Source organism: Takifugu rubripes, chromosome 11 (assembly GCF_901000725.2).
Source record: "Takifugu rubripes chromosome 11, fTakRub1.2, whole genome shotgun sequence".
In the NCBI taxonomy this organism is placed as follows: domain Eukaryota; kingdom Metazoa; phylum Chordata; class Actinopteri; order Tetraodontiformes; family Tetraodontidae; genus Takifugu; species Takifugu rubripes.
The window spans coordinates 6,674,150-6,696,418 of record NC_042295.1 but is presented as its reverse complement, the minus strand read 5'-3'; the positions used below and the strand labels follow the sequence as shown (position 1 = coordinate 6,696,418).

General features: G+C 42.8%; 1 protein-coding gene and 1 long non-coding RNA gene across 6 annotated transcripts in view; both read right to left on the bottom strand.

Moving 5' to 3' along the window:
* arhgef17 (Rho guanine nucleotide exchange factor (GEF) 17) overlaps window positions 1–22,269 on the bottom strand; it is a 44,700-nt gene that overhangs the window by 2,622 nt on the left and 19,809 nt on the right. For all 5 annotated transcript variants that reach the window (XM_029843793.1, XM_029843794.1, XM_029843797.1 and 2 more), the window contains 22 exons: window positions 19,339–19,416; window positions 15,664–15,846; window positions 5,796–5,912; window positions 5,445–5,537; window positions 5,180–5,356; window positions 5,038–5,088; window positions 4,630–4,739; window positions 4,413–4,498; window positions 4,185–4,303; window positions 3,874–4,081; window positions 3,710–3,783; window positions 3,541–3,624; window positions 3,061–3,164; window positions 2,774–2,880; window positions 1,936–2,055; window positions 1,591–1,858; window positions 1,189–1,275; window positions 1,015–1,082; window positions 786–934; window positions 539–713; window positions 340–435; window positions 54–236 (listed from right to left, as the gene is read on the bottom strand). In XM_029843793.1, coding sequence (XP_029699653.1) covers window positions 54–236; window positions 340–435; window positions 539–713; window positions 786–934; window positions 1,015–1,082; window positions 1,189–1,275; window positions 1,591–1,858; window positions 1,936–2,055; window positions 2,774–2,880; window positions 3,061–3,164; window positions 3,541–3,624; window positions 3,710–3,783; window positions 3,874–4,081; window positions 4,185–4,303; window positions 4,413–4,498; window positions 4,630–4,739; window positions 5,038–5,088; window positions 5,180–5,356; window positions 5,445–5,537; window positions 5,796–5,912; window positions 15,664–15,846; window positions 19,339–19,416 — 2,737 coding nt within the window. The remainder of the gene's footprint in view (window positions 1–53; window positions 237–339; window positions 436–538; window positions 714–785; window positions 935–1,014; window positions 1,083–1,188; window positions 1,276–1,590; window positions 1,859–1,935; window positions 2,056–2,773; window positions 2,881–3,060; window positions 3,165–3,540; window positions 3,625–3,709; window positions 3,784–3,873; window positions 4,082–4,184; window positions 4,304–4,412; window positions 4,499–4,629; window positions 4,740–5,037; window positions 5,089–5,179; window positions 5,357–5,444; window positions 5,538–5,795; window positions 5,913–15,663; window positions 15,847–19,338; window positions 19,417–22,269) is intronic.
* Window positions 7,697–11,763, bottom strand: LOC115251455 (uncharacterized). Its single transcript, XR_003890009.1, has 5 exons — window positions 9,763–11,763; window positions 9,162–9,609; window positions 8,790–8,927; window positions 8,459–8,699; window positions 7,697–8,181 (listed from the first exon to the last, which is right to left on the bottom strand). It is a non-coding gene; the product is annotated as an uncharacterized lncRNA (long non-coding RNA).

Here is a 22,269-nt window from a genome sequence, read left to right as displayed (position 1 = left end):
AAAGTTTCCCATATTGACTATGACATTTGACTCTTGATTTGGGTTTGTTTTACCAGAGGAGTCGCCCGTCGTTAGAGGGAACTTCATGTCAAACCCTTCAGGGAGTTCGATGGATGTCAGGAAGCGTACATGGCCCGTGTGTCCGTGAGCCGATCCCATTGGCACCAGGGAAGACTTCAGTGAGGCAGCACTTGTTCCAGCACTCACTGCAGGGATGGCCAGTGTCAGCACCACCCCTGTACGAAAAGAACCCTTGTTTAACCAGGTAGGCCCGATTCATGTGAGCAGTGGGGATCATCACAGCAATGATAACAGAATGCTTAGAAAGCGGGTCTTCACCTGCACTAGTGCCGATCCACAGCAGGTCCTTACACGCCAGTAATGCCGTTATCCTCAAACAAGCAGCCTTGTGCTGTCTGATGATTGCATCTGCGCCTGAAACCGACAGTAAATCATTGAGGGGGGAGAGAGCAGCTAATTGAAACATCCTCTGTGAAGGCAGAGCCAGAAAAGAGCAGAGCCGCTAAATGTCAATTACCTGCGAGCATTTTGTGCACGGCAGGTGCCACGTCGACCTCCGTCAGGCTTTCCCAGCTCTGAGCGTGGTACAGCCGGACCTGTGCACTGCCCTGAAGTGCCAACCACACCCCCTGACCGTAGGCCACCATACAGGTGACGCAGCGACTGCTGTCTGTACCCACTTGGAACCAGTGCTGAGGGCGAGTGAGGCGTTTTAACACCAACAGAACTTTATGCCCCCAGACCCCTGCACACATCCTACCTACCTCTTTTTCCAGTGTGGTGGTATTGATAATTAGGACCCTGTTCTGTGAACCACACCACAACTTTCCCCCCACGGGGACCATCTTGGTGATGGGATTACTGGCCGTGCCGAGAACTAAAGTCTGTGAAGACTGGGGGTCCCAGAAACTACCTGTGGTTTTAGAATGAAGGAATCTTATACAGATTCTACAGATAACTGCCAAGTTTTCTCATATTGCAAACACAGCTCACCTGCTTCTCTCTGATAAACAATCACCTCCCCAATGGCCAAAGACACAAACACTTTGTTGTCTAAATACCTGAAATGAGACCAAAGAACAGAGAAAGGCCATCAAACTGATCCAAAGGAAATGACGACACATGACAAAGCTTCCTGAAAATGTGCAGCATAAACAGGGAACTTACAGGACACAAAGGATGGAAGATGAATGCTGCATCTTCATGCTGTTTTTCCTATTCCGGATATTGTCTGAGGACTGGTACACATGGATACTGAGAGGAACACAACCATTACAGGTCAACTGCTTTTTTGGGGCTTTGGATCTGGTTGACATTAAAAGGTGTGTGTGGGTGTGTGTTCTTGTATATGCTACATATTCAGGGCCAAATTTTATTTGCAAAGTGAGGACATTTGGGCTAGTCTTCATGGGTTCAAATGCCTGTTTGAGGGTTAAAACCTGGTTTTAAGGTTAAGGTTAGAACTGGGTTTAGGTCAGGGGTCAGGGTTAGGGGCTGGAGAATGTATTACCTTTATGAAGGTCCTGACAAAGACAATAGTACAGAGATGTGCGTGTGTGTCTCACATACCATCCGTCCTCGGTGCCCAGCCACACAGAGCTCTGATAGGCTTCTGGGTCAATGCTGAGGAGGTCCTCCAGACTGGCCCTAGTGAAAGAACCCCGGGAGGAGCGGCGCATGGCCCGGCCATCCATCGGGCTGTCTGTATGAACGCAGTTTCCTCCACCCATCCCCAACATCCCAGGAGCTCCATAGGAGCTGGTGATTGGGAACTCCTGCTCCTCCTCACTACTGGTGGTCTCAGTTACCATGTCTTTGGGGCATTGACCTTCATCATCTGTGTTGGGAGGAAATACGAGTGTGTTTGTGTTTGTGTTTCTCCGGTAAGTGTGTTCATTATTCATTTTGACGTACTGCCATAGCTGGATGATATGGTGGAGTGACTGGCCTGACTCTGCAGAGTGGACGACGGACTGGGAGAATCCTCATCATCGGTGTCATCGCTGTCAAACGGGCCAAGCTCCGCCCTCGGGCCTGAAAATGATTATTTTACACGTATTGTACTTAGAAAGCTGCCGGACATACAGGTGGGATTCAGTGTAATCCGCTCTTGAAGATGTCTTGTTGTTTTGTTTACTAGTCATTTTCCAATTGCTGCATTCAGGGTTGCAGGCAGAATTCCGACTCCAACTCCTCCTATTACCTACTAATAAGTGTTGAGATAAATCTCAGACATTTATCCTGGAGTTCTTCACACCCCAACTACAAATACCAGAAGGCATTATTGAGCAGAGCAGGCGCTAATCACAAAGTGGGGACACCTGGAAGCTGCACTGGAGGCAGCACTTAAAAGGGTCTCACTCCGCACTAAAAGGTACTCACTCTGGGAAAGAAGAGCACTGAGGAATGAAAGAGAAGACAATTGACAAAGACAAGACGATTTCAACACGGGGTTCCTCCCAAAGACGTCACTGGTCTGAAAGAAACTCTGACTTGATGGAGATATTTGTGTTTGTTTGGATTGTTTGCTAAATTGTCTCTTTTTGTGTTAAAGGTTTTCCACCTAATCCTAATCCTGCTACTAATGCTAATGGCAATGCAAGCCAAACAATCTTGAAAATAAAATAAAAATTGAGGTGAAACAGAAGAGTTGATCTAGCGTCCTTTTGGGGTTTATGGAACCAGGCCATTTTCAAGTTGGGCAGGTGCTGAAATAAGGGAGATAACTTGACAATAAGAGACATGGACAAACCTGAGGGTTGTTCAGCCAGTTCCAAAGAGGAATGAGTGATATGTATATGGAGCTGCTGCTGGGTGTGACCAGGCGTTGCACCGAGGCAGTTTTCGGACCCCCGGTCCCTGCGTGTAAAGACAGAGAGGTGAGGAGAGACCCTTGTTACAACATCTATGGATACAGTCAGACCCGAGTCACAGATTCATTATGTTTCCCTGTGAAAATATGGGCAGTATGTATGTACAGCTGCCAAGCAGGGGAGGTCGAGCGCGTGCTTCTGTCTGTGTATGTTTGCATGCACGCACCTTCCCTTGAGTCCTGGTACAGCAGCAATACAGATGATCCTTGCTGAGCACACAGCAATGCAGGCCTCAACCATGGGCTCATCCTTGATGTTCAACAGACAAACCTGTAGGGAACAAAAAAGGGAGCTCGTAAGTTTCAAATAAAGAGGTGAGTCAAGACGTGAATAAGGATGGGAGCTATTTCATGAGCTACGCTTAAATGATCCGCACAAAGGAGCAAACACGCAGTTATTGTAACTGTTGGAGCTTGTTGTTTGTTAAAAAGTTCTTCTTTTACACTTCTTTAACAATTGTTGGAGACCGCGAAACACCAGGGTGTGAAATGTTACAACAGGAACTAGCACTGAAGCAAGTGGACTGGTTTAACACATGACATAGGAAAGACCGGAGACCTGAGCACCTCCGCAAACAACATTTCCCCCAAAAGAAAATAGGCATTAAAATAAGGATATAACATCATTCACTGGACTGGTTTCTCACCTGTCCCACGTATCCATCGCTGTTGCAAACCCACACTTCACAGCCACTGTCAGGAGAGCAGTGGCTGGGAGATGCACATGAAAACTGCCGGCAAACAGGAACTTCTTAATTTAAAATGAAGTTATGCAACTTTTCAGTTTCTTCCCACATCCAAGTCCGCTGTTTTTACCTGCATTCCACTGCGTGTCTTCATTATAGGAATGGCCTTGAGAAACTCTGGGTCCCACTGGTCCTTGCTCATGGCTAAACCAAAACACATATCAACCATTAAAATACAGTTATACCAGCATCAACCATAACAGCTGCAATAACAATGCTTATTCATGGACTGACCCAACTTCTTCTTGGCCTCTTCAAACGCATGCTCAAAGTTGGAACAAGCGTCTGGAGAAGTGAACTCAAAGACAAAGCTGCTCTCGGCTGAGGCTGTTGTAAACTCCAGCTTTGTGGGCAAGAAGCTTATGCTGAAGGCCAGGGACTGTTTCTCTGACAGTTCCCTGTGTATTGATGCCAGCAGGTCTTTTATGGCCTCATCAAGGGACTGAGTCAGATGGAAATGATAAAGGAATGATGATGAAGATAACAATGATTAGATTCAGGAGGTAGGAAGGGAAAAGAACAGAAACCATGTTTGTCTGTATTACCTGGTGAGGGAAGCTGAGGGTCTCGGAAAGTTTGCTAATCTGACCCAGAGTGCTGAGATCGTCATCTAATCGACTGATCATCTTCTGGATGCTCTCCCTGTTTGTTGCCTGAATAGAGCCTGAGGAAAGGGTTTAGAAGAACTCAGCAATAAGCGGTGCAGGTTCTGAGGTTCTCTGGAAAAAATTAAGAAAATTGACTGCAGTGATTTTAAAACCAGCAGGCCTTACTTTTCACCACCTCCACATCCTCCAGAGGAAGCTTCCAGAGGAACTTGTATTTACTGGAGGTGTCGATTGCACTTGCTGCTGAATATCTGAGAGGCAAGACAAAAGAAAACATGTTGCTGAAGAAACAACGATAAATGTTAGAATAACCCTGCGGTTCAGAAGCAACAGGCAGTCCAGATTGGAGCAGTGGCAGCGTGGCCTCTCTCCACTCACGTACAGGCTCATGGAACTGCGTCTTAATGAGCCAGACTTCCTCTTGAGAGTGGTGCAGATGATCAAATCACTGAAGAGGAACAGAGAACGATCTTTCTTCCCTCCCACTGTCTTCTGTAGAGTGCAGATGATGACAAGAAGATGTTACCAGTGAAAAAACAAGGTAATACACTCACACGTCCCAGCGCTCTCTCAGTTGTGTTGAAGTTTTGTGTTTGTTGACTTCTGTGTGTTTGATGTGCTCAGCAGGGATTTTTGTGACCAGTGTGTTACACAAAAAGATCAAATGTAATGTTACAGTGGCATAAATCAGTACTTTTTTTTTTTTTTTTTTAATTGCATTGATTGTGCTCTTGAGCCTGTAATACAACAGGAATAACTGACTAGCTTGTGACTAATGTCAGCTTCTTACCGCCTCCATGACCATTTCTTGTCTAATGAACTTCCTCTGGGGATTCAGAATCTAAAGAAATAAACAGCACCTAAGTTTAATAATAAGTGTAGAAAAGCCACGATGACCTTTTTTCTGATTTACAAAACTTTACAAGTCATACATGTTCAATTCCCTCTATGTGTGCCTCAATCTCCTGGATGACCCGAGCCTCCTTCTCCACCTCCTCAGCTGAGCGACGGCCCTTGTTGATCTTCTCTGCTAAATGCTTGATGTTCCTCTGGGCATCCAGGAGATACGGGTGGTCTGGGTGATCCTCTGAGGTGTGCTTGAGCAGGTCCTTGACCAAAGAACAGAAAAAATGGAATCTTATAGGAGATAAGATGACTTGAACAGACACTGTCTGGTTATATCTGGAGATAGTTCACCTTAACCAGCAGCTCGTATCGAGGGATCCTCTGCACAGGTTTAATCATCAGATCTCCCAAAGCCTGTTTTTCCTTGTTCTCACGCATGCTTTGCTGTTGTAGGAGGAAGAAAAAGAATAATTTTGAGGTGGAAAAAAACAGAGGATAAACAGACGACTGACTCTCAAACTCCGGTGTTGTACTTTGTCTATACCACGAGGCGGCGCAGTGGTACTGCTGCAGAACCCTTGTCTGTGTTCAACTGGAGTCAACAGTACAACAAGAAGTCCACCGATGATTACGTACTTCTTTGATGCACAATGAAAATGTCCAACCCTCACTACTGAGTCAAATTTTTATTATTACACTCACCTCCAGAAACTTGTGAAATGCAGGTTTGGCCTCTTTAGCAGTTCTTACAGCATCTTTAGCGTTGAGAAAATTGTCAATATATGCCGAGTACATGTTTGCTATCGTCTCTTTGGAAAACTGCAGGAATAAAAAGAGAGAGAATTATGTCCAGTTTTCATATCTGATAGTGGAGCCATATTCTATTATTGATAATTGCTGCTAACAAGAGCCACATACTAATATTAATGATCAGTGATGCGATGCCCCCCTTTAGTCTTTTGGCAGATTTACTGAACTAACTATTGTTTGAGAAGGTTCACAGTCATCCAGTTCGTGATAATTCTTCTAGTTAAATCTGTTTGAGTTTTTTCAAGACGTTTCACTTCTCAATCATGAGGTTCCATCAGTTCTGACATCTTCAACAAACTCAAACAATCCAGTTGCTCCGATTCAACCACCAGACTGAACAAACAATTATTCTGGGATAATGTTTTTACTTTTGGCTAGCTGTTGCTAGTTTGCTTGTTTTTAGATTTTGATGATAAATCACAGCAATTATAACATTATGTCTTTAAATGAGGACTACCAAACAAACTTGATTGAACGTAGCTTTCTTGCAATTCTCTTTATCATTTGAAACAAACATTTGTTTGCTCACTCCCTCAGACTCCCCACAGCAGAGTTGATTCATCATAAACTGTTTTCCTTTCACAAACAGCGAGCAGAGAAAGAGAGTGACGTTTATCTAACCTGCTGTCTGGCTGGTTGTCAAATAATAGCGAGAGTCTGCAGGTTCAACAAGGATCCTCCTAACCCTAAATAACCCCTATCCTTGAAGTGACAGAACTCCAACGAAAGGCTTTAAAACTGTTAATTTGAAATGTTTTTGCCCATTTTTGGAGTTTGCCTTTTTATATAAATAAAAAGAGAAACACTTAGGTGTTCAGAGTGTCATTTCACATCACTACACCACAACACACCAATGAGTCTCTGATTGCTGCAGAAAAAAAGCAATGAATGGCAATCAACTCAGAAAAATATAACCCTGAAATGAATCACGATTAAAATGTTAATTGTTTGACGTTTCCTTCAGCTGAATCAAAAAAACTGGGGTCATTTACCCTTTAAAACCCAAGAACTCCACCCCTGACAAACTGGATCTGCTTGTGTTAAAGCGCATACAAGAAGCCTATGTATGATTATAGACTGATCCTGGACTAACAGATCTCAACTGATCAGTCCTTCTGCCCACACTCCTGTCCCAGCCACTGCACTGCCTTACAGACCAGTTTAGGATTCAATTTAAGATCCTGTTGATTAAAGCTATTGATCCTGTTGACTAAAGCTACTGAACCCAGGCTACACAGATGATGTCATTCATCTCAGTGTAGCTCCCAGTTCCCTGAGATCCTCTTGAAAAGGTCCCTTAAGGGCTGCTGTAAGCATGTTATTACATCTATTAGCTTCAGTTCATACACCACGTACAGCACTGTGGCTGTGTTTAAATTTGCTCGAAAAATACATTTTGCTAAGTTACTAAATGTTGTGCATTCAAGAAAATAAAATACTTATGTACTGCTTCAACTACAATAACATAAAATGATGAAAAAAAATCATGTGTTGAATGTGGACTTATCAATATACTGTACTTCAGAGTTCAGGGGCATGTTAAAAATGTTTCTTGTGAAGTAGTCAAAAATAATTAAAACTTGTTTACCAACAAATCACAACCTAGACGGCACTCAAAAACTTTAATCAACAAATATTCAATAAAAATGTTTGTGCAAAATTAAATAATACTAATAGTAACTCTAACATAGATATAACAACAACACCAAGGTGAATGATAACAAAAAATAATTCAGAAAGGAGGCTCCCCCTGATTTTTCTTTTTTTCCATGGCCTCATTTTTAAAAGATTCCCTCCAGTCCTCATAGGACTGCTCCTCAGATGGCTCACAAAACCAGCTGCCAAAATACTGTTGACGTGATGGGGGATTCCTCTAAGTTCTACATATGTCACAGAGGATCACATCTGTCTTTCGATTATATCTTCTTTGATGTTTCCTGCTAGCTCCTCTTCCTGTTTCCTCAGTCAGATGTGTATGGTACTGCTGATGTAGATGGGAAGCAGGTGGAAAATGTGGGTGGATGTGGAGCTATTGCCTGAGGTTGTTTAGTTGTTTGTGGGCTCTGGGACCAGACCAAGTCTCCCCTTAAGCTTTGCCTCACCAGCAGTGTTTGGTGGTAATATAAACTAGGGAGGTTCAGCTGAATTATCTGAAAAGACAGTTTTGGTTTTTTTCTTAGCTGTGGGGAGATTCTCAGGTGCAGCCATTGGTGCATCTAGAGCAGGCATGCCTTGTTGAATAACTGTTTGCTCCAGCGCCCTGGAATACCTGCTGAACCTGGGGAAACAAAAAATCAATCTCAATATCTGCTGTGTCAAATGGTTGTTTGGCTTTTCACCATTTATTTTCAAATCATTACTTTTATGTGGAACAATGTGGTTGAGCCAACAGAGGGATCACTAGCCTAGACTGCTTGCAGCTTCCGTGTCACTGATTAAGTATTTAACTTGGTTTTCTATTTAGTGCCTTGATGCACCCTATATCTGTTGTGGTAAAACATGGCAACATAAAAGATGGTGCAAAGCATGTGTATAAAGGACGTAAACTTACTAACCATTGTGTGACTGTGGCAGCATTTACTTCCGGGAGCTGTATGGTGGTTTCAGTCATCAGCTTTGCATTGCTGATGACACACTCCTGGATATGCCTAACGCACCACCATAGTAAAGCAAGAGACCCTCTTTTTCTCAGACTGCACAGCAATTGGGTAGAGGGCACAGAGTTCCTCAAAGACAGCCTCCACCACTCTGTTACAGTCTGGTCACTGTGCAGGACTGTGAGCCCTGATGTAACACCTAAAAATAAAATTAAATACACATTAATTTATTTATTTTATACTTCATTACTTAAGACAATCAGGAGCTTTTTTGACTGGTTAAACGTACCTTTTTGTACTTTGGACTCCTGGTGCAACAATCCTCTTAGTGGCTCTGAAACAGCCTCCAGTCAAACAAAGGTGGTTGTCTTTCAGGCCCACCAAGAACTCTGCCAACTCCTGCACAGTTCCATATCCTGACCGAATCCTTCAAATAAAAGAGGAATGTTGATACAGCTGTTAATTAGCCAATACATTTTAGATTTTGTCCACAAACATAGGCATGTACATTCAAGACATAATGAATGTCTTACATCATTTGAGAGGATGCTACATGAGAAAGTAGATGATTAATAAAAAGGCCTGGTTATGGGAGACATACATGTGTGTCTTCAGAGTTGGTATAGCAAAAACGGAACTTCTATAAATACTTGAGACCTACCAACACTGTTCACCAGGAGAAGGGGTTGGCCTGAAGTGAGGAAGTAGGGAACTGGTTAAACCAGGCGATGCCATAAACAGGAAAGACATGAAGCTGGCTGATGGAGGGTTCACAGGTGATGGAGGGACTAGTGATGGGGTGGCATAGAGCTGGCCGCTGGAAGAGCTGGAACTGGCATAATACAAGAGGCTGGTCTTGCTTGTGAAGAGGCAAGCAGGTGTTACCTCTGGCTCAAATGTGGGCATGGTGATGTCCTGAAACTCCTCAGGCTCAGCTGCAACTTCATCTACCTCAACATAATTGGTCTCTGACTGTTCAATGGCCAGTTGATAGTCCAAGACAATACCAGTGTATTGTTTTGGACTGTGTATTGTACCAGTGTATTGTCTCCACCTAGACAGCCCATCCAAAAGGTAGGCCTGGAAGAAAGCATCACTTGCCAGAGTGCCTGTAAATCAAAATTTGAGAGGGGAGAAGCATTACTTTTGCAGAAAATGCATAAAGTTGTTTTCAGTCACATAATAAGCAAATGTATTGCTATTTCAATTACAGTATATTTTCTTAACAAGATAATGAAGTCAAAAGGGATTAAAATAGTTACCCGGGATGAATCGGTTTAAATGAAGAAGAAATGACTCGAGCGATGTGGAACCTCTAGCCCAGCGGTATGTTGGTAGGTGGCTTGCCCTGACTTAACTAATGTTCCTGTCTGCAAGTATAGCTGAACACCTGGGGGATCCTGGATGCAGGCCACATGTTTGCGCTGGGATTTCATGATTTCACTCATTTGAGCTAAGTTTATCAGTGGGACTCCAAGAGTGTCCCGACCATTGTCACCGTCGAATGCCTGGATCAGGCTCTCAATCAGAGCCTGGGTCTTCCCTGTCCCTCGGTTGGTTCTCGGTTGGCAATGCAGAGCTAGAACACTTTGATTGATGGCTCAAAGCACATCTGCCTCAGATGGATCTTTGTGGTTGCTTTTCAGCTCTGCACGCTTTGCCTTCTGTAAAGCAGCCAGGTCTTCTTGGTCCCACATAAAAATACAGTGGCTAAGCCGACTCATAAAAGTGGAATACAACTGGTGAGAATTTGGTAAGCAGTTCAGGAGGAGCTATCCCCGCCAGCCTGTATCTTTCTATGAGCCCTTTGATCATCGGTCCAAGACTGAACCCTTCACTGGCCGTGAGCACAGACATGATCACCTGACCATTTTCATTACCAACATTGGTAACCCAAGTAGTGGTGCCAAAGCTTTTGCCAGCAAGTTTTCTGGCCACCTTTTATGTGGAGTCCATTTTTAAGATAAGCCCATACTGTGATGTGGCCTTGATTTCCTCCAGCCTTTGCAAAACATTCTGGGCATAAGCTTGCATCAGCCATCGGTGATTGGGAATAGGAAGCATGGCAGGTGGTGGCTGAATAGTCACAGGACATCTGTCAGGTATTGGACAGTCTTCTGCAACCAGATCTCAGCATGACACTCCTGCAACATCCTCTGACTCTGGCTGCTGCTGTTTCCCAGCCCTCACTGACGCATTAAGGTAACTACCTCAAGATCACCAGCAAGTTTTGATGTGAGAACGCAAAGGATCTGCAGCCTGTGGCCAACGTCAAGTTGGGAGACAATACCGTGGCTACAGCTGATGACTTTTCTCTTGCACTGTCGGCATGCCAAATACTCAGATGCCACAAAGTACACATTCCCTACAGCAACCACCTGCCTGATCTTCTAGCACAGACCAGCTGAGGTCAGAAGTTCTTTATGGCAGTTTGGATGCAGACAGGTCATTTTGACTTGCCAGAGCCTTCGAGGCATCCAAAGAAGCAGGGGATGGCCAAAATAATTCTCCAGTGGAGGAAGATTATGTGTCTGCAGTGGAACCTGTGGTGGATACCACCAAAGTTTGTCTACTTTGCTGAGGTCCAACTCGGGATGTCCCTGTGCTTTCCACCTGAAGAGGGCCTTGGATATCCACCTAAGAAAACTAATTCCAATTGTATTTTTTTTTTATATTACACAGATGTTCACAAATATACACAAATTAAAATGAATGAGAATCACTGGTGTCATTCTTTAACCAGCATATTTTGCTGTAAAGAATGTTGTGTTTATACTTACATATGCCACATATGTGCGTCCTCAAACCTTACTGCTTCTGTCAACATTGTCCTGTCATCCAGCTCAGTGGGCGCTGTTGGCTGGATGACAGTAGATGAGGGTCCTGCAGCTGCGACGGTGGACATTGTCAGGTTGGTGGGACTGGGTGAGGGTGCTTCTGCTGCTTGAGTGGACATAGAAGGCTGGGCTAAGATGGATGAGGGATGCGTGCCAGACTCAAAGCTAAAAGAAACCCAAAAATTAGGATGCATGTAAAAGTTTGTCACATATTGAAAAGGAAGAACTACTACATATAAATTAGAGGTAAATTAGTCAAACATGTTTGCTTACAGGGCCTGACTTTGAGGGGGGACACCAGCCTTCTTACAGCTTTGGTTAGGTTTTTCAGGTACGGGAGGCTGACTCCATCTCTACTTTTAAGATTAGGCTTAAAACCTAGCTCTTTGAAAAAGCTTATTGTCACTAGTTCTGTAGTTCCAGTTACTATCATAGACAGGCAAATTATCATACTTAGGGGGTCGTCTAATCATTAGGTTAACATCTTAGCTATGCTGTTATAGGCCGAGGCTGCCAGGGCCCAGAAACATTATCACCTGACAGGCCTCTGTCACCCCACTGGGTCATTTCCTTTCCTTTCCTCTCCTCTCCTCTCCTCTCCTCTCCTCTCCTCTCCTCTCCTGGGTCATTTCCTTTCCTCTCCTCTCCTCTCCTCTCCTCATCAAGTAGACTAGTGATGCTGATTCTTGTGTAGTTTTTCTGCTTCTCCCCCCTTCTGTATTCATTTACAGGTATCGCCGCCTTCGGAGCTGCATGATGACCTCCGGCCCAGCTGATCTACTCGGCCGGCGGCTTGCATAAATAGTGTATTTTTGTATGTGTTTCTGTGCTCTGTGCCCGTCCTCTCCTCTCCTCTCCATTCTATCCTCTACCTGTCCTTCCCCCTCTCCTCTCTCTCTACCCAGCCGGCCATCAGCAGGAGGGTCCCCCTACATGAGCCTGGTCCTGCTCAAAGTTTCTTCCTGTTAACCCTTGTGTAATGTTCATATTGTTGTTACTCAGCCAGCGTTTGTGGGTCTGATGGACCCGTTGCATTTTGTGGCTTTAAATGCCTCACAATCAATCACTTTTATGTAAAAATACTGAACAGATGTTTACCTTATCCCAATTACAAGCAGTATAAACAATATATATGGTTAATATTTGCCCTTTACCTTTGTTAGGTCACATTTATAACTTATGGAGGAGAACTCCGAAGTAAGGATGTAATTGGGTTTGGTCCATTTCCTTCCACCTCTCTCCAAAACACGTCTTCCTTCTAAATTGGTGCAGTCAAGAATAATTTCCTGGATGGAATCTGGGATGAAAAGCTCAAAAGAAGACTTGATGTCCTGTGTGTGAGTAACTGCCATCCGTGTTGGCCCTGGTTGCATCCTTATCACATTGGCAGCCTTGCGGGGTGGCTCTTTTCTTGGGCGAGAAGACCATTTAATTTCAGAATTTTTTGACATCCATATATCCTCACTTGCTCCATGCTGACTGGCTTGTTCTGGGCCTGGGGCTGGCTGCTGACGGCCTGGTCCTGTGGCTCATCTTTGTTTTGGAACTGGCTGATGCTCAATCTCATCATCTTCTTCAGAGTCACTGTCAGACTCAGAATTTTCAGAAATGTGATCCTCAAATTCTGAAACCTCTTCTTCTGAATCCTCTCCCTCTGCATCATCATCAAAAACTTCTCTATCTTCCAAAATCAATTCCAGGGCCCTCTGTGCAGAGTACCTTTTGGCCATCTTGATCGGTTGTGATAAGAAACCACACTGGCAAAGCTTTTGTGTTTCTGCACCTGTGGTTCCCACACAAGGTTGCAACATTGTTAGTCAACACTGTCTGCTCTCATTTTCTCGCACATTTGACCCTCTGATGTTCTGTGTACCTGCACTCTGTCCTCCTCCTGCTGTGTGTGTGTGTGTGTGTGTGTGTGTGTGTGTGTGTGTGTGTGTGTGGTACACAGAACATCAATTTCCACACTTCTATTAGCCCCGGGTCCAGTGGACCCGGACATCTTATATGTAATAGAAATGTGTAGGGGGGGGTGTATGGTGTGTGGTCATTAAATATGTATTCTGATATATGTTGGGATTAGGCCCTGGGATTCTGGAAAGCGCCTTGAAACAATTTTGATTGTAAAAGATGCTATATAAATAAAGATTGATTTGATTTTATTTGATTAGAGGGGCATTGTTGGGCTATTTTTCCAGCATGTTGCTCTTCCTTCATGGCAATAGGAAGTCTGCGAGAAGGAAAGAGCTCCATGTACTCCCTGAAACACCCCTTGTTGTGGACATGGTCTCTGGAGTCTTGAGTCTGCCTCCAGTGGGTTCCCTCTTCATAGCAGCGACCAGGTATGCAGCGAATCCAAGGGCGTTTTAAAGGACCCACTTAAATGTCTGACCACACCAAACTGTATTTGAAAGAAACCCAGCAGATGTTTTCTGTTGGCTGGGTCTCTGTGGTGCTGCATTATAGAATTTCTGGCCTTGCCCAATGCATCATCTGGGGACATGGGTCGCATCCATGGCTTTCCTTAACTGGAGTTTTTTTTAACTCTGTTGCTTCAATGGTGTCTGCTAAATTAAGACTACCATCAGCCCTTCTCCGAAAGCGGGGTTCCATTCAGATTGACGATGAAAACTATAAAGAAAATAGTGAAAATAACTGCTGGTGAAAATAAGATAAACATAGTATTTTTTAATGGTGACAAATTAAATACACAATACCTTTAATATTGACTTTATATGCCTGTAGCAAGCAGCTAATCATATAACAATTCTGCTAGTTAAACCTGCTAATATTTAAAATAGTATTAAAACAGACATTTTAAAATAAAAATATATGTTGTATTCTGAGTTTGATAGGCAGATAAAGTAATAGGTAAAATAAACTAACTAACTAAAACATTTGTGTTAATTGCAGCTGAGTAAAATGCACAGTACAATACCTTTTCCTTGAAATAGTCAAAATAACAACATAATGATATAACAATAACAATAATAATAAAATTCAATATCCTAGATGTATTCCACTTAATCCAACACTAGGTTTCAGCTCAATAACTGCACTAACTTTAGCATTATTTAGCACTTTTCAGTCAATTAAGCATGATCACGATGGTGTAAATTTTGACTGTGATTAGCAGCAGACGCTTCAAAATGGCTTTCACGGTATACACGGTAGAACGTATATATACAGTTCACTTCAGGTAACAGAGCCGTAATCAGCCATGCATGAATTAGCATCACAAAGCACATGCGAAAAGACTAATATAAAGGAAATTTGTTAACGTATACTTACTTTGTCAGTATGAGAAAAAATAATCGAGGACACGTGAGTATTTAGATGCTTGTCGAATTCAAAATTGTTGACCTCTCTTTTATTCGCGTGTCGAGTCTCATCCAGGTCTGGTCAATTCTTCGTAACAGATAGGAACGTTATTGGCTGTTATTACCAAGAATCGCCAATTCTTGGTAACATACTGGAAGGTGATTGGCTGTCATTACCAATAATTGCAAATTCTTGGTAACATACAGGAAGGTAACTGGCTATCATTACCAAGAATTGCCAATTCTTGGTAACATACAGGAAGGTAATTGGCTGTCATTACCAAGAATCACCTCAACTCACAGGTGGCAGTGGGCGCCAACGAGGCCCGCGGAAGCTGCCAACCTCTGTGAATTTAAGCTATGCAGAGCGAGTGAGGGGGATGCCGCAGAATGGTGCAACAGTTTATCATAAAACACAAGCAGAACAGTGTTCCACCATTAACTACTGACAATAAACCTCTGCGCTTGTTTCAGTAACTACCAAGTGTATGAGAAGATGAGCTGATGATGCTAGCTTTATGGACTAGAATCGAATAAAAACAAATAGAATCAAATAGAAATCTCACTAAACAGCCTTGACAGTCTTTGATATATTCAACTAAGGGTGGTAATTGAGTGAACTGTTTTTCAGAGCTTACATTGGGAGTCACATTTGGGTCATGGGAAATACATAAGGGTCAAGAAGAGGTCAGCGGCTAAACAAAATATTAACTAACATCCCCAACTATAGAGTATCCCCTTAAAAAACAGCTTCCCTTCAGGCTGCCCTGCTGCCAGTAATGCTTAAAAAGGTTGTTTTTGTGTTCAAGCTCTGGGCTGAAGGACAATTTCAAAAGTTTTAATAAGTTATTTTCTACCATATCTGCCAAAGTTCTTCTGAGTCAAACTGCTTGAAACTTTGAGTTTATGCTTAAAGACCATCATCAGATTACATAATTTAAATTCCGCTAGAGCTAATGAAATTATTGTGACGTGTTATGACAGACTTATCACCATCTCTACTCACTGATTGGATAAGGATTTGTCCAACTGTCTGCCTGTCATGCCACTGTGCAACACAGCCGGCCACTTGCTCCAAGAAGTTTTCATGGTGCTCCAGGATCTCGGGGATCTGGTAAAATATCTCGTCCACAAGGAGAGGGTCCACGATGGAGCTACTGTCTGGCTGTTTGAGGGGACGCATGTAACCCTGAAAGGACAACACACTGGATATCAAGGACAAATGGATACCTGTTAAAAACAAGGACTGTGCCTGTTCCAACAATAGTTTAACAGACATTTACTCGTTAGCCAGGATGACGTCAAAATGTTAATATAAAATAGGATCATTGAAGCATTTCCTGTATTAATCACATCAGCAACTATATATATATTACATTTTTTTATTATTATTGTTTTATTTTAGTTTTTTTATATTTTTTGAGCAGTGTATAGATACACACACACACACAGCTCAAAAAAATTAGAGGAACACACACACATCAGATCTAAACGGGGGAAAAATTATCTTGAATATCTTTCCTGATAAAAAGTAGGTGATGTATTAATGATGTAAATGATGCCACATAATTTGATAGAAATGAAAATGATCACCCTATAGAGGGGGGGAAATCAAAGACACCCCAAAAATGAAAGTGGAAAAAATGATGCAGCAGACTGGTCCATTTTGCCAAATTGTCATTGTAGCAACTCAAAATGATTCTCAGTAGTTTGTGTGGCCCCCACATGCTTGAATGTATGTCCGACAACATCGGGGCATGCTGCTAATGAGACGACGAATGGTGTCCTGGGGGATCTCCTCCCAGATCTGGACCAGGGCATCATTGAGCTCCTGGACAGTCTGAGGATCAACCTGGCGGCACCGGATGGACCTTAACATAATGTCCCAGAGGTGGTCTATTGGGTTTAGGTCAGGTGAACATGAGGCCCAGTCAATGATATCAATTCCTTCATCCTCGAGGAACTGCCTGCATACTCTAGGCACATGAAGTTGGGCATTGTCGTGGACCAGGAGGAACCCAGGTCCCACTGCACCAGCATAGGTTCTGACAATGGGTCCAAGGATTTCATCCTGATACCTACCGGTAATAGCAGTCAGGGTGCCATTATCTAACCTGTAGAGGTCTGTGCATCCGTCCAGGGATATGCCTCCCCAGGCCATCACTGACCCACCACCAAACCGGTCATGCTGAATGATGTTACAGGCAGCATAACGTTCTCCACAGCATCTCCAGACCCCTTCACGTCTGTCGCATGTGCTCAGGTTGAACCTGCTCTCATCGGTGAAGAGCACAGAGCACCAGTGGCGTAGTTGCCAATTCTGGTGGTCTATGGCAAATGCCAATCAAGCTCTACGGTGCCGGGCAGTGAGCACAGGGCCCACTACAGGACGACGGGCCCAGAAACGTCAGAAACATTCACACCAGTGGCCTGATGGAGGTCATTTTGTAGGGCTCTGGCAGTGCTCATCCTGTTCCTCCTTGCACAAAGGAGCATATACTGCTCCTGCTGAGGGTTTAAGGACCTTCTACAGCCCTGTCCAGCTCTCCTGGAGTAACTACCTGTCTCCTGGAATCTCTTCCATGCTCTTGAGACTGTGCTGGGAGACACAGCAAACCTTCTTGCAACAGCATGTATTGATGTGCCATCCTGAAGGAGTTGGACTACTTGTGCAACCTCTGTAGCATCCAGGTACCGCACCATGCTATCAACAGAGATGTTAATCCAAGCCAAATGAATAACTACAGCAGTAGAAAGTCAGTCAGTAAGAAATCAGCCAAAAGAGATAAGGAGGGAAAAAAGTATCAGTAGGCTCAACCTGGAAAGCCATTCCTGTTTTGGGGGCCATCTCATTGTTGGCCCTCTTATGCACCTGTTGTTGAGTTCATTAACAACGAAGCAGCAGAAACTGATTAACAAACCCCTCTGCTACTTAACTGACCAGATCAATATCCCAGAAGTTTGACTGATAGGTTGCTATACTCTGATTAAAAAGTATTCCTCTAATTTTTTTGAACAGTGTATATACACACAGGGAAAAAAACTTAATGCCAAAGTGAAGCAAACAAATATAAGTATAATTCCGTAACACCTTCACCAAAAAATATCAATAAAAAAAATTGAATATCATATCAACTATGTTACTTTAAAATATTTATGAATATAAGAAAGGTTTCAGAACCTTCATTTTTCAAACATTGTTCTGTTACAGCTGAATACATCTCCAGAACCCCCCAGGGCGCTTTGGTAGAGACTAAAGGCTCTGAATATAGACATGCCAGACTTACTTTTCTTCTTTTTTATATGATAAATGTAGATTAATTAGGGGATATCCAGGTTTATAAACTTTAGCATGAATTTGCAACCTAATAAAAATGTGTAAAAAAGGGTCTGAAAACTTTGACTTTCACTGCATGTGCACAGTGATACAATGTAGATGTGATAATTACAGTAATTAAAGGAATCAGCTCTTTCCAGAGATAAATACAATAACAGTTGTCATCTGCACATAACAGCCAGTCCCAAATCGTGAAATATAACAGGACAAATGGGGAAGACCAGAGTACAGCTGTTAAACCTTGGCTGCTAACAATTACTTTTAAGGTGACACCACAGTCAGCACAGTAAAGCTGCCTTTTCTGATCTTAAATAAGGTTCCATACTTGTAAATGGTTGTTTGGATGTATAAATTATTTAATGATGATGAAGTACTCTTGACAGCTGCTGTGTGAAGTCATGAAATATTTATACTGCTATACCACGAATTGGATGTCTGAATTTTTGTCAGAGCTTCCCTTCTTCTGGGACCGGAGCTACAACATCGAGTCATTGTGGCAGGAGGCAAAACTGCTATCTAACACTGATAAGAGTTTTCTTCCATGTTTGCAGCTACCGATGAGTTTGGTGCCATTTTACAAAAAAGTCAGCTCAGCTACATACAGCATGTAACCATCGCTCAGTGCAGTCGCTGTGGCAACACATTCTCCCCTGTGTCGCCATGGGAACACAGTCTAGTCTTATTCATTCTATAGCTGCACAAAGAAAATTCACTGTGCATGTGGGAGGTGTGTGTGTGTTCACACACGCACATGCACGTACACGCACGCACACACACTACAAGAAAAACTACAAGACACAGTCAAAACGGTTGCACAACTGAGTGATCAGATGTAGTGGCAAATATGGGGAAAAACAGGTGAGAGAATGTTTTAAGAGGACGAGAGAGAGAGAGAGAGAGAGAGAGAGAGAGAGAGAGAGAGAGCGAGAGCGAGAGAGTGTGTGTGTAATGCTGAGGATGGCGAGACATGATGAAGGTGGAGATTAGTTTAACAGGATCAGTGAAAATAAGCAGATTACGTAACACCTTTTGTTACCCAGATTTGTTTGCATATAATCAGCATCTTTTTAATCCCTAATAAAAGGTTATAAAGACAATTTAAAGAGCACACCAGTGTGTTTCTGTGATTGATTCTTTAAATACATTATGCATTCAGTGGTCTAATTAATAAAATTACTGAAATTAGTTGAAGGTTGGCCTTTAAAAACATGACAGAAGGCTAAAAACTGGGAGTCTTTTAATTTCTGCCCAGTGACAATTGTAAGAGCATTTATTTGAATGGAAATCTTAATGCTCCTTTTGGTGATTAAAACCCCCAAAGACAAGTGAAGTAAAATGTGTCACCTGAATGAGCGTGCGTAAGGACTCCACATACGACTGCTCTGTGTCCACGAGGGTCATCATCACATGTCTCCTCATGTCCTGTGAAAGGTGACAAACACACAGAGGTCAGTCAACTGGGTTATTACACGTCAATAGTATGTAGTATACTATCATCATATGTTGATGATGATGCTAGCACAGACAGCGAGAGAGATAGATTTACACAGGGTCTCAAGAGGTTAACTAACTCACCATCTCTTACACGCACATGCGCACATCCTTGTACTTCTATCTTTGTGAGGACTTAATAATAAAGACATTATACATTCCCCAGCTCCTAACCCTAATGATCACAACTAACCCTGTAACCCTGGCCCTGACCTTGACCGAGATCTAAACCCTGTTCCAACCTTAAAACCCTCAAACAGTCCTTTGAAGTTCTGAGAACCAGCCAAAATGTCCTCACTTTGCTAACAGAATGAGTATTGTGGTACACAATCTGTAGACACACACACACACACACACACACACACACACACACACACACACACACACACACACACACACAGGATGACTTAACAGGTTCCTGTCAAAGGTACCGTTTGTTGCCATTTAAGCCGTGAAAAGTAAGGAATTTAACTGAATGCCAAGGTACATGCATATATGATGCTAATACAAACCCAGCTGACTGGATTCAGCTGTAGGATAAATGACAGCATAGCAAACTGAACTGAGCACATCTCTGTTGCTGAAGAATTTAGATGTGTCATCTTGTAAGTTTGAAATCCTCAAAATGGAGTAGGATGAGTTCTAATGTACTCTGCAAATATCTGAGGTACATCTAAAAAGGACAAAGAAGGGAGGTGAAACCATCATAGATCAAGTCAGGCATCATCTCTCCCAAAAGAGAGACGATGTCCCAAAATACAAGGACCTCAGGGATCTTTAGTCCACTGCTGCCAAAAATCATAAATAATACCAGTTTAAGGCAACCCCTGCCATGGTATGAGTAGACGACACACAGACACAGACACACACAGACACCTTCCCTCTTTTTCACTCCAACTCTCTGCAGCACTGCAGTGTCCTATAAATAACAGTAGCAATAAATTCCCCGAACAGCCTTGTTTTGTTTTTTGCAGTTGATCCCTGCGGTGCAGTAAGGTAACACCTTCGGCTGAGAGGTGACATGTGCTCTTTCCTTAATATGTGAACTTTGATGTCAACATTTTATGCGGCTGTAGAAACAGCCAACCATCCAGAGGCAAACTTCGGCAACTCTTCTTTCCTTCATGAAAGAAAATATATAAACACGCACGCACGCACGCACGCACACATGTTCTCTTCCAAATCATCTAAATGGATCCGGCACTTTAATGTCAACCTGACAAGAACATGCAAAAAGCAGCATGGGCACAGAACAAAAGTGCCTCCAGTAGAGTGAATGTCACAGTCTGTCTCATCCTGTTCTTTTTTGGGGTTGGGGTTTGACCTTTTAGATTCTTCAGCTATGGTGACAAAACACATCAATACATTGATTTATGAAAGCCAAATATTTGATTAAAATAAATTTGTGAGCTTCTTTTATTGTGTGATTGATGACTTCCTGTTCAAGTTGTGGAATTATTCTTTGATTAAATTTTCATCATTTCTCAAAATCCTTTTACAATATACCATTTCCATTTCAAATAAGTCACACCTTGGGATTTTTTACGCATTTGTCCGCCTCTGCAGAAAACTGCATATTCCAAGATGACAACATATTTCCCTTTAATAAATTAAGACTATTAAGATGTCTTTGGTGGAAGTGGAGGATTTTCATGTGGCTCCAGCTGAAAAACAAATAGTCTTCTAAAGCTACAAATGCTCAGAAAATGGCCCCCAGCCCAGATGTCAACAATGACGTGGTCTGAAATAATCCAATCAGTCCCCAACAGCTTGGCTTAGATCTGTTTACAGCTCTGAATGTCAGTCTGTCAGCATCAGCTCTGAATGTCAGTCCACTTCAGTCATCAGCGTGTTCGCCTCTGCTGCTTGATTTTGTGCTGCTTTTCTAAAACACCACGTGGAATTCTGACGATTGCATCAATCAAAGCCAGAAAAGATTGTGTTTCCTGGTAACCTCAGCTGATTCTTTAAGCCAAAGGAGTTTGTAAAATCAAAACCTCTTTTCCTTGTTTAGAAAAACCGTCCGCAGCAGTTCTGAAGGAGAAATCTGCCAACCTAAATGAACCATACTAATATTTCAATTCTTAAACTCCACACCAAGAAGAAAGGTTTTCTTTATGTGAATCAGACCGTGGGTTACAGTTGTTTTTCACAAATAAAGAACTGGAGTGTCCAATCCTTAAACAGCTGTCTCCAATTTTACTTTGTGATCACAATTTGTACATTATTTCCCTCTGTGACATTTGCTGTATAAGAAGTCAACGCGGCACAACTGTGGGGCCTGTTGTTAACCCTAAACTTGGACACATGCAGGTATATTTCCTCCAAACTGGGATTGTTCTATTACAGGTCAAAGGGCACCGACTGACCTGGTAAATTCTTCCTGTTCTACAAGCAGTTTTAAGGACTGTTTTAACTGACGCATAACAGAGGAGGGACAATGTCAACAGAGAGGTGAAGTTCCTCATGGGGTATAAATAAATAAAGATTGAATTGAAGTTATTTCCTTGTTGATTAAAAGCTACAATTCAAACTTGGTATCGAAACACCATAACGCATGTTTGAAGGAAATATGGCAACTTAAATTACAGCATCTGCTACAGGGCGCTATTCTCTTCTCTCTCCTCTCATCCATATTGGCAACCTCTCCTCCCTCCGTCACCGAGAACTGTCTCCCCTGGTAATAGAGCCTGGTGAGAGCAGTAATGATCTTTCTGTCCCCACCAACAGGAAGCATCCTTATCGTCTCTCTCTCTCCTCTCATATTTTCCGCATGTTACTGTT